This window comes from Silurus meridionalis, chromosome 4 (genome assembly GCF_014805685.1).
Source record: "Silurus meridionalis isolate SWU-2019-XX chromosome 4, ASM1480568v1, whole genome shotgun sequence".
Classification (NCBI taxonomy): domain Eukaryota; kingdom Metazoa; phylum Chordata; class Actinopteri; order Siluriformes; family Siluridae; genus Silurus; species Silurus meridionalis.
This window is the reverse complement of record NC_060887.1, coordinates 32,688,036-32,711,232: the sequence shown is the minus strand read 5'-3', so window position 1 is coordinate 32,711,232 and position 23,197 is coordinate 32,688,036. Positions and strand designations below refer to the sequence as shown.

General features: G+C 36.3%; 1 protein-coding gene across 2 annotated transcripts; it reads left to right on the top strand.

The window, feature by feature from the left end:
• Positions 1–2,126: 2,126 nt before the first annotated feature.
• f13a1a.1 (coagulation factor XIII, A1 polypeptide a, tandem duplicate 1) lies at positions 2,127–21,606 on the top strand. Of its 2 annotated transcripts, none has more exons than XM_046846216.1 (16): positions 2,127–2,153; positions 2,393–2,563; positions 2,874–3,050; positions 10,959–11,210; positions 11,312–11,430; positions 11,797–11,904; positions 12,109–12,286; positions 12,952–13,087; positions 14,758–14,861; positions 15,606–15,694; positions 15,879–16,032; positions 16,388–16,423; positions 18,271–18,504; positions 18,773–18,933; positions 19,125–19,261; positions 21,080–21,606. In XM_046846216.1, exons 2-16 carry the CDS (start codon positions 2,425–2,427, stop codon positions 21,228–21,230), a joined length of 2,175 nt encoding a protein of 724 aa, XP_046702172.1. In that variant the 5' UTR covers positions 2,127–2,153; positions 2,393–2,424; the 3' UTR covers positions 21,231–21,606. The 2 variants fall into 2 exon arrangements, with proteins under 2 accessions (XP_046702172.1, XP_046702171.1); XM_046846215.1 differs by having other exon boundaries at positions 2,871–3,050.
• The last annotated feature ends 1,591 nt before the right edge of the window (positions 21,607–23,197 follow it).

Here is a 23,197-nt window from a genome sequence, read left to right as displayed (position 1 = left end):
AAAACTGGACTCTGTCAATATGTATGTCATATACATATCTATGACTTCCTGCCTAATTATTTTGTGTGTGTGTGTGTGTGTATGTATATACATAGATATGAGAGAGAAAGAGAGAGAGACAGAGAGAGAGAGAGAATATACATACATATATATATATATATATATATATATATATATATATATATATATATATATATATATATACAGTACAGACCAAAAGTTTATATATATTATATATACAGTACAGACCAAAAGTTTGGACACAACTGCTCATTCAAAGAGTTTTCTTTATTTTCATGACTATGAAAATTGTAGATTCACACTGAAGGCATCAAAACTATGAATTAACACATGTGGAATTATATACATAACAAAAAAGTGAACTGAAAATATGTCATATTGTAGGTTCTTCAAAGTAGGCATCAAGAGAATGCCAAGAGTGTGCAAAGCAGTAATCTAAGCAAAAGGTGGCTACTTTGAAGTTGTATCACACTTTTTTGTTATGTATATAATTCCACATGTGTTAATTCATAGTTTTGATGCCTTCAGTGTGACTCTACAATTTTCATAGTCATGAAAATAAAGAAAAGTCTTTGAACTTTTGGTCTGTACTGTATATATATATATATTATAAAATATAACTTTAACTTTTATAAAATATAATTTATATTACATATAAATATTATTCCACTGAGTTATACCTTTATACTTTATATTTAATTTTTTTATTTTATTTTATTTGTTATATTCTATCTCTATTTACAGGCTGGACAGTTGTAAAAAGCTTTATTTAGACTTAACAGAAGTCAGAATGTTTTTAATAGTTTTCTGTCCTTGTAATAAATCGCTGACACTAAATTCAGTGACATGGCTTTGTGACATTTCTTAGGGGGAAGTTATATTATAACTTCTGCTTATGATAACATATGTCACATTGACCTGACAGGTTATTTCACAACATGAAAAAAAACAGGAATTGATGTAGAAGGAATGTGAAAAAGATCATAACGTCACAAAAGTTAACAACAATATTGCATAAACAATTAATTATATATATATATATATATATATATATATATATATATATATATATATATATATATATATATATATATATATATATATATAATGTTATAATTAACAATTTTGTGCAAAAAAAAAAGCAAAAAAAGCAAAAATACTTATAGATTATGAAGTTAGCTGAATAATATTTTTGTGAAGTTGATAGCAGATCATTTTCTACTTCACAATGAGGTCAACATTCTGAATGTTGCTATTTACCTGCCAAGTTTGTGTAAATTGTATTTGTTATAATTATAATAAAATTATATGTTATTTGTTATAAATTATAAGTCTCTTAGACTGATTATTTTTTTAATTAGACTGAAAAATGTGAAGGATATTTGCATATGAAGCATATGAAGAAACTTCAGCACATGCATATGAATTGAAAGATTCAACATGATTTTGCTATAAAAATAATTACAAGGATTCATCTAAACTGTTCACGGAATAAAATATTTTTTTGCTGTTTCAGCAAAATCCTGCAGCTCCGATCGCAAATTCAATTGCAATTGTAAAAATCCACTTAAACATCCACTTTAATTATACAATTGAAAATACATTTCGAAAATTGAGATAACTAGAACATGCGAACATGCAGAGACATGATTTTCTCTCATTAACCCATTCCATAGAGTGAACCCTTTTCAACCATAGCAATATAAACCTTTTGTAAAGTCCAAAATACTTACGGCTCATTTAAGAAAGATTTTTCCCCCTAAATATAGTTAAATGTATCCCAAATCACAATAATCACATTAAGGATTATCCTGTAACATTTAAAAGTGGACAATTTTAGAACTTGAGAACGTATGCATTAGATCTGCTAAAAGTATTGATATGACTGATGAAATCCAAAAAGTTCAGTAATACTTTGAAAGAAACTTTACTAAATTACATGTAAATGTCATCACAACCGAACAAAAAAATGTATCCCCTTAAAAGTCTGACTCTGCATTTTTTATTTCCTAAGAACTAGACATTTGCATGAAAGGAGGAGTATGTTTGTAGCTTATATAAGTGGGCATGCAGTCTGTTTGAGTAGCTGCACAAAGCATCCTTAACAGCGCATCCGCCAGTTCAACACAAGAGTAAGTCTGTGGTTTCCTAATGTTTTATTGCTGTTTCTAGTGTTAAATTATTTGGATTTTTTGACACTGTATTAACTGCAACTTGCTAAGAAGTTCTACATATACAAGTTTATGATATCTCAAGAGATATCTTTTGATGAAGGGATATTTGGTGAAAGTAAAACTCAAGTCAAGTACTTTATTTTACGTTCATGTTGAGTAGAAATAGATTTTTAAATCTCATTTAAATCTGAGCACAGGACAGAGTGAAGACCACCTGTGTACTGACATCATGCCAACGTTTGATACATGTGACAGAAACCGAGGCCGGTTGAACCGACCAATTTCCTGCGTCAATGGAGAGAACAAGGTCATGGCTGAGTTTGAAGCATTTCATGATGCAACACCTCGGGCCCCCATGTCTTCTGGTGGTATGATATAAACTGTGTGTGTGTGTGTGTGTGTGTGTGTGTGTGTGTGTGTGTGTGTGTATGTGTGTGTCTAAATATGTGTGTAGGAAAGTTTTAGAATTGGGAATATATGACAGTTTGATATCATGTGTAGATTTAATCGGTCTGTTAAAAACCCTTAAAGAGTCAAAAGTTTTTCATTTTGGTTACTAAGATAAGATAAGGTTAATAAAAGTATATACTGTTATGTAACAGCGACGTGAACCTATAATGAGGGTATTTGCTGATTAAATTGATTGAGATTCTCTGATCCTGCGTTTTATTTCAGCAGATCTGACTGTGATGAGTATTAACATGTATGAGAAGTTGAACAAGGCTGCCCATCAAACTGCTGCATACAATCTCAGCAACCTGATCATCCGCCGGGGTCAAGAGTTCACCATGGGCATTGTCTTCAATCGTCCATTTAACCCAAAAATGGACTTGCTTTTTATTGAGTTCCTGATAGGTGAGTTACTTTCTGTTTATTATAAAATGTACAATAGTCTCTTTAACTATTCAAATAGGTTGAAGTTTGTATAAAAAAAAAAGTTTGTAAAAAATAAAGATGAGTCTATTATTATAGAATATATTTGAGAAACACTTTATTATAGTCCTTAGTGTGTGATAAAATGGATCAGCTACCAGAAAGATTATTATAAACATGTTTCTAACATCATGTTTAAACTGATATAATTTGGATCACATGATCTCGAGACAATTTGTTAGTGGTGTTTGCTTTACATTTTGAATGATCCAAAGTTTTAAAATTGCTTAAAGTTTTGGTTAACTTACAATGTGTGTATATATATATATATATATATATATATATATATATATATATATATATATATATATATATACAGTGAGGAAAATAAATATTTGAACACCCTGTTATTTTGCAAGTTCTCCCACTTAGAAATCATGGAGGGGTCTGAAATTGTCATCGTAGGTGCATGTCCACTGTGAGAGACATAATCTAAAAAAAAAAAAAATCCAGAAATCCCAATGTATGATTTTTTAACTATTTATTTGTATAATACAGAACCCAGCCATTAGGGGGGCACAAGCCAGTGCACTCTTAGTGCCGGTCCCAAGCCCGGGTAAATGGGGAGGGTTGCGTTAGGAAGGGCATCCAGCGTAAAACATGTGCCAAATCAAATATGCGGATCACAAATGAGAATTTCATACCGGATCGGTCGAGGCCCGGGTTAACAACGACCGCCACAGGTATCGTTAGCCGACAGGGTACCGGTGGAAATTGGGCTACTGTTGGCCGAAGGAGGAGAAGGAGAGGAGGAAGACGTCTACAGAGACGGCAGGAAAAGGAGGAGTGTAGGAGAGTAGAGGTTCGGGTTGGTACTTTAAATGTTGGTACTATGACGGGTAAAGGGAGAGAGATAGCTGATATGATGGAGAGGAGAAAGGTAGATATGCTGTGTGTTCAGGAGACCAAGTGGAAAGGGAGTAAGGCCAGGAACATTGGAGGTGGATTTAAACTGTTTTATCATGGTGTGGATGGGAAGAGAAATGGTGTAGGGGTGATTCTGAAGGAAGAGTACAGTAAGAGTGTAGTGGAGGTGAAGAGAGTTTCTGATAGGGTGATGATCGTGAAGGTGGAAGTTGAAGGGATGATGATAAATGTCATCAGTGCCTATGCTCCACAAGTTGGCTGTGAGATGGAGGAAAAGGAAAGATTCTGGAGTGAATTAGATGACGTGGTAGATGGTGTACCTAGGAAAGAACGATTGGTGATTGGGGCAGACTTTAATGGGCATGTAGGTGAAGGGAACAGAGGTGATGAGGAGGTGATGGGTAGGTATGGTTTTAAGGAGAGGAATGTGGAAGGGCAGATGGTGGTAGATTTTGCTAAAAGGATGGAAATGGCAGTGGTGAACACGTATTTTAAGAAGAAGGAGGATCATAGGGTGACGTATAGGAGTGGAGGAAGGTGCACACAGGTGGACTATGTGCTATGCAGGAGATGCAACCTGAAGGAGATTGGAGACTGTAAGGTGTTGGCGGGGACAGTGTAGCTAGACAGCATCGGATGGTGGTCTGTAGGATGGTTTTGGAGGCGAAGAAGAAGAGGAGGAATGTAAGGATTGAAAGAAGAATAAGATGGTGGAAACTGAAGGAGGAAGAGTGTAGTGTGAGGTTCAGGGAAGAGGTCAGACAGGGGCTCGGTGGTGGTGAAGAGGTGCCGGATGATTGGGGAACTACTGCAGGAGTGATGAGGGAGGCAGCTAGAAAAGTACTTGGTGTGACATCTGGAAATAGAAAGCAAGACAAGGAGACGTGGTGGTGGAATGAGGAAGTGCAGGAGAGCATTAGGGGAAAGAGGTTGGCAAAACAGAAGTGGGATCGACAGAGTGATGAGAAAAGTAGGCAGGAGTACAAGGAGATGCGGCAGCAGGTAAAAAGGGATGTGGCGAAAGCCAAGGAAAAGGCATATGAGGAGCTGTATAAGAGGTTGGACACTAAGGAAGGAGAAAAGGAGTTATACCGATTGGCCAGGCAGAGGGACCGAGCTGGGAAGGATGTACTGCAAGTTAGAGCAATAAAGGATGGAGAGGAAATGTGTTGACTAGTGAGGAGAGTGTGTTGAGAAGGTGGAGGGAGTATTTTGAGCAGCTGATGAATGAGGAAAATCACAGAGAGAGAAGGTTGGAGGATGTGGAGTTGGTGAAGCAGGATGTAGATAGGATTAGTAAGGAGGAAGTGAGAGCAGCGATTAAGAGGATGAAGAATGGAAAGTCGGTTGGACCAGATGACATACCGGTAGAGGCGTGAGATGTTTAGGAGAGATGGCAGTGGAGTTTTTAACCAGATTGTTTAACAGGATTCTGGAAGGAGAGGATGCCTGAGGAATGGAGAAGGAGTGTGCTGGTACCGATCTTTAAGCATAAGGGAGATGTGCAGACCTGCAGTAACTACAGGGGAATTAAGTTGATCAGTCACACCATGAAGTTATGGGAAAGAGTAGTGGAAGCCAGGCTGAGAGAAGAGGTGACCATCTGTGAGCAACAGTATGGTTTCATGCCGAGGAAGAGCACCACAGATGCCTTATTTGCTTTGAGGATGTTGATGGAGAAGTATAGAGAAGGACAGAAGGAATTGCATTGTGTATTTGTGGATTTAGAGAAAGCGTCGACAGAGTGCCAAGAGAGGAGTTGTGGTATTGTATGAGGAAGTCAGGTGTGTCAGAGAAGTATGTAAGGGTGGTGCAGGACATGTATGAGGACAGTGTGACGGCAGTGAAGTGTGCAGTAGGTACGACAGACTGGTTCAGAGTGAAGGTTGGACTGCATCAAGGATCGGCCCTGAGCCCTTTCCTGTTTGCAGTGGTGATGGACAGGTTGACGGACGAGGTCAGACAGGAGTCTCCTGGACTATGATGTTTGCAGATGATATTGTGATTTGTGGTGAGAGTAGAGAGCAGGTTGAGAAGAGCCTGGAGAGGTGGAGATATGCGCTGGAGAGAAGGGGAATGAAAGTCAGTAGGAGTAAGACAGAGTACATGTGTGTGAATGAGAGGGAGGGCAGTGGAGTGATGCGGTTGCAGGAAGAAGAGGTGGAGAAGGTGGAGGAGTTCAGGTACCTGGGGTCAACAGTGCAAAGTAATGGAGAGTGTGTTAGAGAAGTAAAGAAAAGAGTGCAGGCAGGGTGGAGTGGGTGGAGAAGAGTGACAGGAGTGATTTGTGATAGTAGGGTATCTGCAAGAATGAAAGGGAAAGTTTATAGGACTGTGGTGAGACCTGCGATGTTGTATGGATTAGAGACAGTGGCATTGAGTAAAAGGCAGGAGGCAGAGCTGGAGGTAGCAGAGCTGAAGATGTTAAGGTTTTCGTTGGGAGTGACGAGGATGGACAAGATTAGAAATGAGTTTATTAGAGGACAGCACATGTAGGATGTTTTGGTGACAAGGTGAGGGAGGCGAGATTGAGATGGTTTGGACATGTGCAGAGAAGGGACATGAATTATATTGGTAGAAGAATGCTGAAGATGGAGCCACCAGGTAGGAGGAAAAGAGGAAGGCCAAGGAGGAGGTTCATGAATGTGGTGAGGGAAGACATGCAGGTAGTTGGTGTGAAAGAGGCAGATGTAGAGGACAGGGTGGTATGGAGACGGATGATCCGCTGTGGCGACCCCTAATGGGAGCAGCCGAAAGAAGAAGAAGATTTGTATAATACAGCTGCAAATAAGTATTTGAACACCTGAGAAAGTCAATGTTAATATTTGGTACAGTAGCATTTGTTTGCAATTACAGAGGTCAAACATTTCCTGTAGTTTTTCACCAGGTTTGCACACACTGCAGGAGGGATTTTGGCCCACTCCTCCAATTAGATCTTCCATAGATCAGTCAGGTTTCTGGCCTGTCGCTGAGAAACACGAGTTTGAGCTCCCTCCAAAGATTCTCTATTGGGTTTAGGTCTGGAGACTGGCTAGGCCACGCCAGAACCTTGATATGCTTCTTACAGAGCCACTCCTTGGTTATCCTGGCTGTGTGCTTCGGGTCATTGTCATGTTGGAAGACCCAGCCTCGACCCATCTTCAATGCTCTAACTGAGGGAAGGAGGTTGTTCCCCAAAATCTCGCAATACATGGCCCCGGTCATCCTCTCCTTAATACAGTGCAGTCGCCCTGTCCCATGTGCAGAAAATCACCCCAAAGCATGATGCTACCACCCCATGCTTCACAGTAGGGATGGTGTTCTTGGATGGTACTCATCATTCTTCTTCCTCCAAACACGCTTAGTGGAATTATGACCCAAAAGTTCTATTTTGGTCTCAGCTGACCACATGACTTTCTCCCATGACTCTTCTGGATCATCCAAATGGTCATTGGCAAACTTAAGACGTGCCTGGACATGTGCTGGTTTAAGCAGGGGAACCTTCCATGCCATGCATGATTTCAAACCATGACGCCTTAGTGTATTACCAACAGTAACCTTGGAAACGGTGGTCCCAGCTCTTTTCAGGTCATTGACCAGCTCCTCTCGTGTAGTTCTGGTCTGATTTCTCACCTTCCTTAGGATCATTGAGACCCCACGAGGTGAGATCTTGCATGGAGCCCCAGTCCGAGGAGATTGACAGTCATGTTTAGCTTCTTCCATTTTCTAATGATTGCTCCAACAGTGGACCTTTTTCACCAAGCTGCTTGGCAATTTCCCCGTAGCCCTTTCCAGCCTTGTGGAGGTGTACAATTTTGTCTCTAGTGTCTTTGGACAGCTCTTTGGTCTTTGCCATGTTAGTAGTTGGATTCTTACTGATTGTATGGGGTGGACAGGTGTCTTTATGCAGCTAACGACCTCAAACAGGTGCATCTAATTTAGGATAATAAATGTAGTGGAGGTGGACATTTTAAAGGCAGACTAACAGGTCTTTGAGGGTCAGAATTCTAGCTGATAGACAGGTGTTCAAATACTTATTTGCAGCTGTATCATACAAATAAATAGTTTAAAAATCATATATTGTGATTTCTGGATTTTTTTTTTTAGATTATGTCTCTCACAGTCAACATGCACCTACGATGACAATTTCAGACCCCTCAATGATTTCTAAGTGGGAGAACTTGCAAAATAGCAGGGTGTTCAAATACTTTTTTTCCTCACTGTATATATATATATATATATATATATATATATATATATATATATATATATATATATATATATATACAGTCCCTGACAAAAGTCTTGTCGCTCGTGTAGAAATTGACCTGAAGTGCCGCTGAAATACATTTTCTAATCAAGATTTTTTTTACAAGAAATGGCTCATTTTAATCCCAACAGCTTCTGTAATAATGTTTTAGTGCAAAACAAAACTGTCAAAAAGTATTCTAATATTCAGAGCTTGGTAAAGCCCATTGAGTCAATTTTTGCAAAGACACAAGTGTTGTCGCCTTGTCATATGAGCTTCACCTGTGACTAATAATGGATCAATTAGGTCTCAGGTGTGTATAAAAAGAACCCCAGTACACTAGACCTTCACATCAACTGCAACTAGACCTCTGCAAACATGCCTAAGAGTCACCCTGAGACTAAAGTTTTGATTATCAAGAGGCTGAAGACCAGATTCACTGCTGATGTGGCAGACACCTTCAATGTGTCTCAGCGTCAAGTACAGAGGATTAAAAAAAAGATTTGAAGAGACTGGAGACGTTTTTGGCAAGCCCAGGTCAAGCAGACCCCGCAAGACAACTGCTCGAGAGGACCGTTTGTTGGCTCATAAATCCAAGGCTAGCCCATTTTTCACTGCAGCAGAGGTCCACAAGACCTGGTCACCTCAAGTCCCTGTGTCAACCAGAACAGTTTGTTGTCTCGAAATGGCCTCCATGGTCGAATCATTGCCCAGAAGCCAGCACTGAACAAAAGACAATTGAAAAACCGTGTGGCATTTGCCAAGGCTCACAGCCTGCTAAAAGGATGGATGCTGGAAAAGTGTCAGAAGGTGGATTTTTCAGATGAATCTTCTGTTGAATTACACCACAGTCGCCGCAAATATTGCAGGAGACCTACTGGAGCCCGCATGGATCCGAGATTCACCCAGAAAACAGTGAAGTTTGGTGGCGGAAAAATCATTGTCTGGGGTTACATCCAGTATGGGGGTGTGCGAGAGATCTGCAGGGCGGAAGGCAACATCAATAGTCTAAAATACCAAGAAATCTTAGCTACCTCTTATATTCCCAACCATAAAAGAGGCCGAATTCTGCAGCAGGATGGTTCTCCATCGCATACTTCCAAGTAAATGATCTTTATATATAAATTAACAGGATGAGCTTAAATTATGTAAAAGCATAACTACCATTATTAAAGAATATTAATATACACATGTTTGTTTTTGGTCCTGTGTTTCTGGTAATTATATAAACTCTGCAGTTATAAAATGTATCTGTCAAGGTATAAGGCAAGAACCCAAACTAAAAGTATGTAACAGTTTGGTTTTTACTGAGCTTTCACAAATCAAAACTGTCAAAAGCAGCCTTTGACATCAGAACTACCACATGCCCACTGTGAAGTTGGCTTTTTAACAAATAAAAGTATGTATAGAGCCATGTCATTCTAGATGATAAAATGATATTGCATATTTCCATGATATTTAAAAGAATAGACAGTTTTTATTTTTATGCCTCCACCACTAGGGTGTGTACTACTGTTCAACTGTCCATAACTCTAGAGTACCACAGTAATTCCCCGCTTTACCACGGTTCGAATCTCATGCCCCCGGTTGGTTTATCACAGAATTGCATTTGCCACATAACTAATTAGTTTGGCTGATTTTCCTGCTCTCTCAAGGATAGCACGATAGACCAAAAAAATTTATAGAGAATTGTTTTTATAGAATTTGAAGTTGAAATAATGAAATGTATTTATAAAAATATAATTATTAATTATAAAATGAAGTAAAAGGTTAATACAGTACAGTACAGAAAGTAAAGAATGCGGTGACGTGTATCTTTAAATCAGCCTCTTTTTTTGACATCATAGGACACGTCAACCAATAACCAAGCAGAGAAACTACGCATAGGCTACGCTACTATAGAACTGTATACTGTACAGTGCGTCTTCTTCTTTCGGCTTCTTCCATTAGGGGTCGCCACAGGGATCATCCGTCTCCATACCCCCCTGTCCTCTACATCTGCCTCTTTCCAACCCAACTACCTGCATGTCTTTCCTCACCACATCCATAAACCTCCTCTTTGGCCTTCCTCTTTTCCTCCTTCCTGGTGGCTCCATCCTCAGCATTCTCCTACCGATATACCCCATGTCCCTCCTCTTCACATGTCCAAACCATCTCAATTGAGCCTTCTTCACCTTGTCTCCAAAAAACGTCCTACATGTGCTGTCCCTCTAGAAATGTGATACAGTGTACTGTATTTTACGAATTTACACAAAATTCATCTCGCTTTATTCTTGCAAATGTATTCTGTGTGTTTAAAGTGTGTGGGAGGATGATTTACGGATTAAACAATATAAAAACATTTTGGGGTGGCATTCGTCAACGCGGTATTCCGTATATTATGGCCGGTTTTGGAACCTAAATCACCCCTATAAACGGGTGATTACTGTATATTTAAACAATACATGGTTTAAAGCTTTATATACATTTATTATTAGTAACCAGGCGATCTAAGAGAGTCAAAGTCAATTCAACATCAAGGTCAACCATTTGAAATAGTTTTTCTTAAATAGTTTCCTTCCTGTTTATTATACAAATATGAACAAAAAAGAGAATAAGTAGGAACACCTTGTTATAAGCCCTTATGATCTAAAGGAAACTTTCAAATAAGACATTTATACAATGAGTCAAAAATGAGGGCTTGTGTTAAGCAAATGTACAGATTGACTGAGGTGTCATTGTGTGTTGTCTTATAGGCAATAACCCCATCCGTACCCAGAAGACTTTAATCTCTGTGACCTTTGGTGGAAAAGACCAGACCAATGACTGGGTTGTCCGTGTTATAGAGACCGGCAACAGTAAAACAACACTAGGTATCACACCAGCCACTGACTGCATTGTGGGTTTGTACAGCACCTATGTGAAGATTATTACCAATGCTGGTAAACAACGCTCTCCAAGAAATCCCAATACAGATTTCTACATGCTGTTTAACCCCTGGGCAGAAAGTAAACACAACTGTTTTTTTATAATAAAGTACTACTTAATTTTCATTTATCCAATTTAGTTGAAAATTACAATTTGTATTTGCATTTTTGGTGCTTCTCAGTGGATCAGGTTTACCTCGCAGATGAGGGCAAGAGGCAGGAGTATGTGCTGAATGATGTGGGAATGATTTACAATGGAGACTATGCTAATGTTGGCAATCGACCATGGAACTATGGGCAGGTAAGAAATTACACTGTCCAGCTTATTTTTTAATCTCTGAATATCTAACCAATGTTGCCACTATCTTTATTATTATTAGGACATAAATTATCTAAAAGTTATATATAATATAATATATATATATATATATATATATATATATATATATATATATATATATATATATATATATATATATACAGTGAGGAAAAAAGTATTTGAACACCCTGCTATTTTAACCAATGTTGCCACTATCTTTATTATTATTAGGACATAAATTATCTAAAAGTTATATATAATATATATATATATATATATATATATATATATATATATATATATGGAGCTATTAAATTGTATTTATTTAATAAATACCTTGTCCTTTAGTTTCAGGAAGGAATTCTCGAAGCTTGCATCTTCCTTCTGGATTCAGGAAAAATGCCCCTCCAGTTCAGAGGAGATGCTGCAAAAGTGGTTCGGAAAGCCTCATCAATGGTATAAAGTTTAGTTATTCCCCAAATATAATGATGCACCTTTCATTTTTAAAAATGTATTTCTTAAAAAAAAAAAGATTGATGCACTAGAAATATTTCCTGTTTTAGACCAAAAAAACATTATTGCCTGACAGCTAATACATTGAATACATTTGATTAACATTTTAATGTTGTTACTATTTATACATATGTCTATACATTTTAGATCAACTCAATAGATGATAACGGGGTCCTAGAGGGTAGCTGGGGTGGTGACTTCAGCGATGGTACTGCACCCACAGCCTGGACAGGCAGTGCAGAGATTCTGCGCAAGTATTATTCAACAGGTGGTAAGCCTGTGAAGTATGGCCAGTGTTGGGTGTATGCTGGAGTTTGCAACACTTGTAAGTATAGCAAATATTACTGATATACTGTATAACGTTAACCTTCTAAACTCCCTAAACACCAGATCATGACAGGCTGGTTTGATGATACACTATATGGTCAAAAGTGTATGGACACCTAAAATTACTTCATTTTTATTGATAAAAGATTTACATTTACACATTTTTATTTGTTATCACATTTAATTATGTCCTCAAAATGAGTTAATACCTGTTATCACTTATGGTATTGCACTTGCACTAGTTCCAGAATGAATTACAAACGAGGTCCAAGGTGTTACTGTATGTATGTATGTAAGTATGTATGTATGTATGTATGTATATATATATATATATATATATATATATATATATATATATATATATATATATATATATATATATATATATATATATTATATGAATAGTACATGTTATTGTATCACTGTCTATCCTAAATTTATTTATACAAGGGCTTGCTTCATTGTTACAATATTCTTGGCTTACCAGACATGGATCTTGTCTGCAAGCGACATAGTTTGATTTTTGCGGTGTAACAACAATATGTAACACTCAGTGCAGTAGATGATAGAGCACTAGACATCTTTTACGGTAGACAATCAAAAATGGCTTATATTTAATCATGTAAAATGTAGTCCTTGAGCTGTTTTTCATCTTGACTGCAGTCCTCCGCTGCCTTGGCCTTCCTGCAAGAGTAATTACCAACTACTGCTCTGCACATGACAGCGGTGGTAACCTGTCAACTGACATTGTGCTGGACGAGGATGGAAGTCTCGACAGCGAGGTCTCGGATACCATCTGGTGAGAAAATTTGTAAATGTTGTTTTGTTCGTTTTAAAACAAAAGGGATAGTCAATATTCTGAAATATTATACACACAAACAGCAATATACCTCGGAACACTGGTACATTTATGTACCTTCTTGTTTGTACCGCTAAAAGAACATTTATGCACCCCTGGTGATAGAAATGTACCTTGAAAATATTATCCTATTTTTTCATAGCATTTCCTGTGAAATACTATCAGTGAAAATGGTATGAAAAAAAATTCAGGATGTAATTTTAAACCATTTTAAACCATACCAGGACACAAAGGTAGATTTTTATTACTAGTACCTTGATTTTCTTGTATGTAAGATGGGACACTGTGCAAAATGTAAATAAAAACAGAATATCATCAAAAGATGAACTCTGTTCACAGACAGACACAATTTCAAAATGACCTTTTTTCCCTAAAATTTTACATTTACAGTACATTTCACAGCATCCTAACTTTTTTGGAATTGGGTTTGTAACAGAAAACCAAGATAAACTTGACAAATACTGATGTAATATGAAGCATATTGAAACCAACAAATCAGTCAGCCAGTTATAAGCTTAGTGTGAGGTTGTGAGGTAACACACACAGGAAGTGTGAGTTATTTAAAATAAGTAGTGTCATAGCAAAAAAGTGAGTATTATTAATAATTAGATTGCTAATTGATTGTAGATGCTTTACAGAAGGTTATGTGATAAGGTTGAGGTTTAAGTGTCATCGTGGGCGTACATTTCATTTAACAGTAGGGGAGGACAATAAATATAAAATTTCTCATGAGCAATTTTGAAGGGGACACAAATAATACAGTCAAATTGTACTTATAAAGACACAGTGTCCCCACAGTGAAAAAATTTGCTTTTATCATTATTATTGTAGCATGCTGACTGCATCATTATGGTTATTTTCAAAGTTTTTCTCAGGTTCAATGACAAAGCAAAACAAGGAATTAAAAAAAGGTTTAAAATTTAATTTTAAATTAATGAAGACATTTAAGAACAGAATAGAAATTGATTATACAAAAAAATACAGTGGGGTCAGTTGGGATGTAGCACAGTGCTCATTTAGTAAATGCACAGACAAACAATATGCTAATTGTGTGTTAATGTTAAGTTAACATTATACCAAGTCGTCCCAAATAAAACACTGCATGGGAAACGGCTTTGGCGTGTTAGTTTCAGTGCACTATGCTACAAGCTATTGTAAACAAGCTAACGTTCACTAGATAAGTCATATTGTAAACGCTAATAGATCAGATTCGTGGAAAATGACATCGCTAATCAGCATTTTTGCCGCAACTAATTTATGAATGAGTAACTAGATTAAAGAGAATCGCTTTATTTAAAGTGAATAAAATACCCTAGTTAATGGAGTTGAACATTAATTGGGCCGCAGACACACACCTGACTCGTGTGTGTAGAGTAGGTGAGATGAACTGGGAAAGCAGGCAGTGGGTCAAACCACTGTGAAGAAGGGGAGGGGGGAACTCAACTGTTTCTAAATGCAGTTTTTGCGGGGGGGTTTTTCTACTTACAAAGTTATTTAGGTATACATACATATATTTTTCACAATAGAGAGTGCGATATTTTGTTAATATTTTTTTTAGGATTTACGCCCATGAGTGTCATGTATCACAGAGAAATTTGTTGTATTTGCAGGAACTTTCACTGCTGGAATGAAGTGTTTTTAAATAGGCCTGACATCCCTGGAAATTATTCAGGCTGGCAAGTAGTGGATGCCACTCCACAGGAGATCAGTGATGGTACAAATCCACCCATTTTCAGTCACACCTTTCAAATGGATTAACTCACTAAATGTATGCAAAATCTCACTACAGAAATCTGTACAAGTCATGTGCAAAAAGTAGTTCAGCAGAGTCTTTACTGAACATTTACAAACGAAAAACATTTTAGTCAGTGTGCAGCTTGTATAATAGTACAGATTTACTGTCCTCTAAAAATAACTCAACTCAACAGCCATTATTTTCAAAATAACTGGCAACAAAATTGAGTACACTTTAAGTGATAACAGCTGTAAGTCGTGTAATCATGCAAAGTCACATGTCTTATTCATCATGTTCGTGTTTTTGTCTGCTTGACAGGACCACACAAATGTGTGTATCTTGTATTAGAGCAGTTAAAACTTTGTGCTCAGACCATACAAGTCGGCACAATCAAAGCAGGATTTCTACGAGGAAGAACTAAGTATGTAGGATGAGGACAAAGAGTTCAGGAAGAAGTATATGTTGGAAGTTGGTCAGATAAATAAGATTTTTAGTGGACAGTAAATCTGTACTACTTTAAAAGCTACACATTGACTACATTATGGATATCCAATTTTTGATTCAATATTAATGTTCCTTGAGAACGTGTAATAAAATAGTTGCTGAAATATAAAGGGTGTACTCACTGTTGTGAGATGCTGTATATATACTTCTACTTTTACTTCTATATATAATATAAATATATAAATAAATATATATAATATCCGACATTGTTTATGCTAGGTTATTATCGCTGTGGTCCTGCAGCTGTGAAAGCAATCAAAGAGGCAAATCTGGGCTATTCATTTGATGCACGTTTTGTGTTTGCTGAGGTGAGCAGTCTATCAGGTGTATCTAATATGTTTTAATAACTCATAAATTTCAAATGATTTGAATCTTGAAATTTAAATCTCTTAAGTACATTGTGCTACAATGATCAATTCTATTAAATATCTTCAAGAAGCATTATGTGCATGCCAGCCTGAAGTATCCCGTAAAATATTTTCTCTTCGACAGGTAAACAGTGATGTTGTTTACTCTAAAAGAGACAAGTATGGAAGCATACATGTCATCTATGTGGACAAGAACTATGTAGGAAAGTTGATTGTGACCAAACAGATTGGCTCCAATGAATATATGAACATCACAGACTCTTACAAATATATAAAGAGTAAGTTGTTCTATCAAATTTATTGTTACTACTTTTAATATGTAACTATGCAACAATATAATGTAATTTTATTAAGAACCGAGACAACAGTAAATATTATTAAAAGGGAGGCAAACACATACTTTTGGTCATGTAACACATTCTTTATTTTCTTGTCTTGTGCTCTCATGCCACCCAAGTCTTCCCAGTATGTTTCCTTAAGTGTTTTATTAGTTTTATACTATGGAAATGTGTAAGTTAAATGTTTAATTTAATAATGACTCACATAATCATACCTTTTACCCATTTATAGCTACATATAGACTGATGTGAAATATATGTCTATAAAAATTATTGGTCATGATTTATGTTATAGAAGTGTCACGGCGGCAGACACTAGAGCAACAGCAGGGTAAGAAACGTTTTTCGAAAAGCTTAAAAACAATAACAAATCAAAAGGCAAAATCAAAAAAAGAAGCAGGGTAGAGTTCATTGATTAACAAACAACTTAAACAAGACAATGACTAAAATGTTTTAAACTGAAAACACTGAAAATACTACAAACACTGAGTGTATACATCGCAGTTATAATCATTTTCTTATAAATAAAGCTTCTATGTACGTTTTATTAAAGAATATGTAAGAATTCAACAGACATTATAATGCAGAAATATTGTGCTTAGACTTGGAGTTTGCGGTCAGTGAGAATACTTTCAATTAATCACTGAGGACTCAAGGGAGAAAGCTCACTTTTCTGAACCAAGTTAAATCACTGGAGTTCATTGTCTAATGTTGATTGCACGGAAGGTGCCAGCTCCCACTGCACTCCCCTTTTTCTCATTTTGCCTTTTAAGTCTAATCAAATATTAATTCAGGCAGTTTAGCTCATCCCTTGAGGTTCATCTGTCATTTTCAGCATCAGGAAAACCAGGAACATTTGTTGCTGTCCTTCCTCAGTTTCTTTCTCTCTTTCTCTCTCAGGCATTATGGCCTGAATTGTATTTTACTTGTGAGAAATTGGCAGTATCAGATGCTACAGGGACCTGCTGAAATAAGATATCTCTTTTGGAAAGGGGAAAACAAGGCTGGATTTGAATTTGTGTCCAAGTGAAAATGACTTTCTTTATTAATAAGCAGAGTAAATAATGGAAATCAAACTCACTTTTGTGAACACAGCAGTTCCTTTTCAACTCTGGACATTGTTCTGAATCCTATATACTGCAAACTTCTGAATTCTGCACTCATGCAACCTCTTTGTGCTGCACGATGGTACTGGAGAAATGACATTCATTACAGTGTGCGCAAGTTATATAGAGGAATGACAATAAGAAAACCTTTTACCCATTGTTTAATGTTCAGAATAAGCTCTTTATTACAAATTATTTCAAAACTCTTATAGGTCATTTGGAGAATGGATAAGCCGAGAAGTTTAGATCAGATCAGGTTTGTTTGGAGCTTTCAGTACAAATTCAGCTTCATGTAGCAAACACAAAGACATTGACAGAATTCATACAGTCTGATTATATACTATATTTGAGCTCTGTAGACAAATGAGGAGTAGATAGTTCAAGTTCTGAATAGTGCAGATGAAATAGGTCTAGGGTCAATTTCATTGCCAGTTGAAAAGTGACAAATAAAAAGAACAAAGTAGAAAACGGTTTTGATTTTCTTTGGCATAGAATCTATCAGACAACAAAGATGACTACAGTTCTTACATAATCTAATCCTTTAGGTATTTTTTATATGAGCGGGAGAGTTATAACCAATGCTGTCTGACACATAAAGCTCCCAGTAGGGAAGATGTATATATGGATGTGTATAAATTATTGGAAACCCTTTGTAAAAATATATATTTAAAATATCTGTATAGTTAATTGACTTTCACAGAAACATACAAAAAGTAAAGTTACCATAAAAAGAATTAAACTATATATTTTTATAACAAAGCCTAATGTGACACATTTGTTTTTATGAACTGCTTTAATCATACCTGCACAGCTATTCTTTGGTTATACTTCTCACAATATGTATGAAATTGATTTATTTTACAAATATGAACAAATTTAATAACAATATTTATACATGACTCATATTTTATCATGTGCATTAAAGTAAAAAGTTCATTGTGAGTTTTATATTAAATATGTAATTGTTTGAAATGTGAGTAAACTTGGAGTCTCTCATTTGTTTTTGGTGTCATAATTTTGATACATCTTTTAAAACTATGGCTGTAAGTAAAGCAACGCATCTCTCACACAGACGCCGATGCTTTTCGCAGCGCTCGTGCCATACTGCCGGATGCTGATGTGCAGCTGTACACCCAGACCACCAAAAACAACAAGGACATAAACTTAAACATGACCTTTAACAACCTGAGCAATAAACAGCGCACCATCACTTGTAAAATCACAGGCAAAGTGGAATACTACACCGGAGCCACCCGGACCCAGTTCATGTTCCTCACCCACGAAGTGACCCTGCAACCTTCTGAATGTGAGCCAGATTATGATACGCAGATTATTATATGAAAAACATTACAAAAACATTTTTTTAATGCTGGTTTCTCTACCTTGTCCACAGAAAATTAAAAGAGGACAATTTTAAATGATATTCTGTTAGAGACACTGCTATAATATTTGTATGCATATATTAAGAACAGGACAGTCTGCTAATTATGTAAAAACCCTGCTTGAATGATCAAGTGCATTATTTATGAAATGATGCTTCTGAGACTGTATGTATGTATGTGTGTGTTACACAGCTAAGCAGGAGGTCATCACAGTAACAGCAGATGAATACAAGAACTTCATCATCGGCCAGTCTTTCCTGTGCTTCATTGTGTACGCCTTCATCAACGAGACCACCATGTCCCTGACTGCCATGGAATCGATCCATCTGGGTGTCCCTTCCCTCGACCTTGAGGTGCATACATGTGTCTTGCTGTAGTTCTTCCTTGTATCCTCAAGGATTTGCAATTAAAAATACGAATTCATATATCATCATAATGTCATCTTTCGTACTATCATCATGGTATTGGAGTTGCAACAGTATATCACCCAATATTAACAAAAATATTTCTGCTTTTTTTAATGATTGTACTTTCGGACCTTCAGGTGTGTGGACTCTCTCAGGTTGGAAAGGATATGTTTGCGATCTTGGGCTTCACCAACACACTCGGATATGACTTGAACAACGTCACTGTGCGCATGGAGGGAATAAACCTCTTCCCTGTGAAAACCAAAAATTACAGGTAATACAATGACAGGTAAAAAAGAGATGAAGTATTAAGTCATGATCAGCTGGTTCAGGCTAGAATACACAAAGTCTCTATTGTAGTTGTTTTGTAACCCTTTAACATCATCTCAGTAGTTTAGTTAGTCATGTACTGCATTGTAGGACATACGTTGTTTTATTAACTTGCTTACAAAACTGGGATGCATTATTGACCTTAACCAAAGAGAGCATTTTGATGAAGTAAATGATTAAACATTAGAGTCAGACTACTTCTTCTTCTTTCGGCTTCTCCTTCTCCATACCCCCTGTCCTCTACATCTGCCTCTTTCACCCCCCAACTACCTGCATGTCTTCCCTCACCACATCCATAAACCTCCTCTTTAGCCTTCCTTTTTTCCTCCTTCCTGGTGGCTCCATCCTCAGTATTCTTCTACTGATATACCCCATGTCCCTCCTCTGCACGTCAGACTGTTACAGGGAAATCCATTGCAGATTTACAATGCAGAACATTCAACAGTTTTGTGATAAAGTACACACATCTTTTACTTAAGTAGAAGTACAGATACTCGTGTTTTAAAAGATTCTGGTAAAAGTTGAAGTACTGACTACACTTTTTTACTCAAGTTAAAATAAAGAAGTTTGGGCTCTGACATGTACTTAAGTAAAAAGTAGTCATTATTACTACCTGTTTTAGTGTCACACTGGTCACTGGACCTCATATTAATAATAGGGCTGTCAATTGATTACACTATTTAATCACAATTAAGCGAATGATTGTTATTAGTTAACTCATGATTAATCGCAACTTAATCTGTTCTAAATGTACCTTAAACTACTTTAAGTTTTTTATACTCTAATCAACATGGGCATGGACAAATATTGATGCTTTATGCAAATGTATGATTAATTATTAGTGAAACCATAATCAACATTGAGCATAAAGGCAAAATATTCTTTTAAATGTTTTAAAGTAATTGTAGTGTTTTAAATTACAAAAAATTGGACACCAAACGGATCCTGCTGTTTCCACACGGACGGTTAATGAGGTTTCCTACAGATTACATAATCAGAGAATATTAGTTTTCGATGTGAATTGGTTTATTTAAAAGTATTATTATGTTTGTAAGGCAAGTATTCACTGAGATTCAGGTGGTTTGATTTATATTTGTGAAGAGAGATGACAGAGACAGCAGAGAGCGCCCCCTGTCTGTTTTCTTTATTTTGCAAAAGCACAGCATTTTGTTTTATGAGTGTGTACAAATAAAAGTAGACCCTTTACAGATTCCAGTGATGTATTGCTCATATCTGTATGATAAAAAAGACAGTAATTTAAGTTCGTTTTGGCGTTATGAGGAAAAAAATGGTGCCGGCGCGTTTGTCGACCCCAGAGGGTTAATTGTGTGCATCATGCGGATTTTGGTGCTGATTTCAGACTGATGCGCAGTGTGAGATTTAAAAAGCTGCGCAATGACAAGAAATATGTTGATGGGCTGAAAATGGCATGCAGTGAGAAGAAAAAAATATTGACATTTCAGCAAATAGAATAAAACTAAAGTAACGATTTGAATATGTAAGAGGTGGAAAGAACAGATGTTACAGATGTACAGATGTAAAAATGTAATGAGTGAAAGTAAAAAATTGTCCGAAAAATAAATAGTGAAGTAAAATACTGATACCAGGAACATCTACATAAGTACAGTAACAAAGTATTTGGATTTCATTACTTCCCACCTCTGTGATATACTAATATCATTATAATACTTTTTTTGTTTGTGTGTGTGTGTGTGTGTGTGTGTGTGTGTGTGTGTGTGTGTGTGTGTGTGTGTGTGTGTAGCATCATTCAAGAAGGTTCTAAAATAAAATGGATTGAGTCATTCAAGCCTCAGGAGGCTGGAACCCAGGTGCTGGTGGCTTGCTTGGATTGTCCTACTCTCAAAGATGTGTGTGGACACCTGGACATCATCATACAGCCTGAAGCCAACTAAGCAAGAAGAGACACACACACACACACACACACACACACACACATACAAAGACAGACAGACAGAAAGAGAGAGAGAGAGAGAGACTTGCTTGCTTTTTTTGCTTTTCTATTCTCAGTATATAAAGCTTTGTATTGATTAAAATGAATATCACAACAACATGTGGAGATTGCTTACAAATCTTGATCTTGAAAAAAGGGATAGTGATTCATAATAGTCAGTAGCATTTCATTTGTTACGACACCCAATTTAGTAAAAACCACTGATTTAGAAAGCATGATTACTATGGATGTTATGAACCTATATTCATTCTGTACACTGTGGATTTTGTAACTAAAGCATACTGCATACTAACAATAAATTTTGTGTGAAAAGCAAATTCAATCTTCTGTTGTTGCTGTAAACAAGTAAATATTGATGAAACGGCTGTGCATATATCCAAGGATGTAGAAAATGCATATTTAGTTTATGTACTACACAGCATGCTTTATTTATTTGATGGGCTCTAAGTTGGTCATTATATTTTCCAAGTGAAAAGGTTTGCCTCCCTGTTGGCATGCTCTAGATACTTTATTTGCCTCATTATCAGATATAATGACTAAACACTGAAAACACATTTACTTTATTAAACTAAAGGCACAAAATGTTCAAACAGACTCAACCTGTCAAGCAGTTTGTGTGAGCAGCCAAACAATAAGTTTGAAGAATCTATAATTAGATAAAAAAAGAAACTGTTTAAACAGAGACATTTTGTCTAAAAGATATATAACAAAGCCTTTAAGAAGTCTTGATACAAATGCTGGTGGGTGTGGGTTGTTTTGAGAGAGACAGCTGGTCAGGTCTCATTCAAAATGGCTTAAAAGTAACTTTGAAGCATTTGTGAGTAGGCAGCCATTAATTAAAGATCTTCCAATTACACTAAAAGTTGTAAGTCTCTGCAGATCAGTCATGATATCTAGACAGTGTTAGAAATGACGATTTTAAGACTTGACCTGAAAGTTCTCGCAAAAATCCTCAAGATCTTTTGACTTTAAAATATTAAAATAACGATAGAAATATTAATAATAATAATAATAATAATAATAATAATAATAATAATAGTAATAATAAAATGCATAAAAAGATACGAGGTAGTCAAAATAATACAATTCAACATGTAAAATTCACTGAAATTTTAATAAATAATAAAAAACTGTGAAAAACATAAATAATGATTTTTTAAAGAAATATTTTATATATTTTATTATGCTATTTTTATTCATCAGAATTGTAATCAAAATGATTTGTTGTCATATATTTCTTTATCTGTACACAAAAACATAAAGCTGCTTCGCCATTTATTCTAATTTATATTATTAGATTAGATTAGATTAGATTAGATTAGATTAGATTAGATTAGATTCAACTTTATTGTCATTACACATGTACAAGTACAATGCAACGAAATGCAGTTTAGGTCTAACCAGATGTGCAACAGCAGCAAGTGCAGGATATACAGTGTTTACACAAACACACACTGATCTAAAGTCTTAAAAATATACCCATTCGTATCTGCTCTTATTTTCATATGGATTTCCTAATGAGAAACAGATGTATGGAAAGAGATTGCTGCGCTAGTGCCCTTCATTTGTCCTTGAGTCTTACGAATATCGTTCTCTGCATCACAAATTTCTTTGCACTCGATGATGTCTGGAGGATTATATAACTCATCAAAATCGAATAGCTTGATTATGCTAGAGCTTTCATCACTATGCTGCTATTGAGTATTTCAGTCATCATCTTTCAGCCTGCTTCTTTCCCTCTCCTCTGTCTATCTCTTTCTTTCTGAGGTAATTCCAGGACACACTCGCTCTCCCTCCTGTTGGCGCAGTGGCATGGGGAAAACTCCTCCTCTGACGCAAGAGGTACCTTTTTTCATTTGGACCAATTCTTCCATATTAATGAGATATGGCTGGTTTTAGACAGCTCCA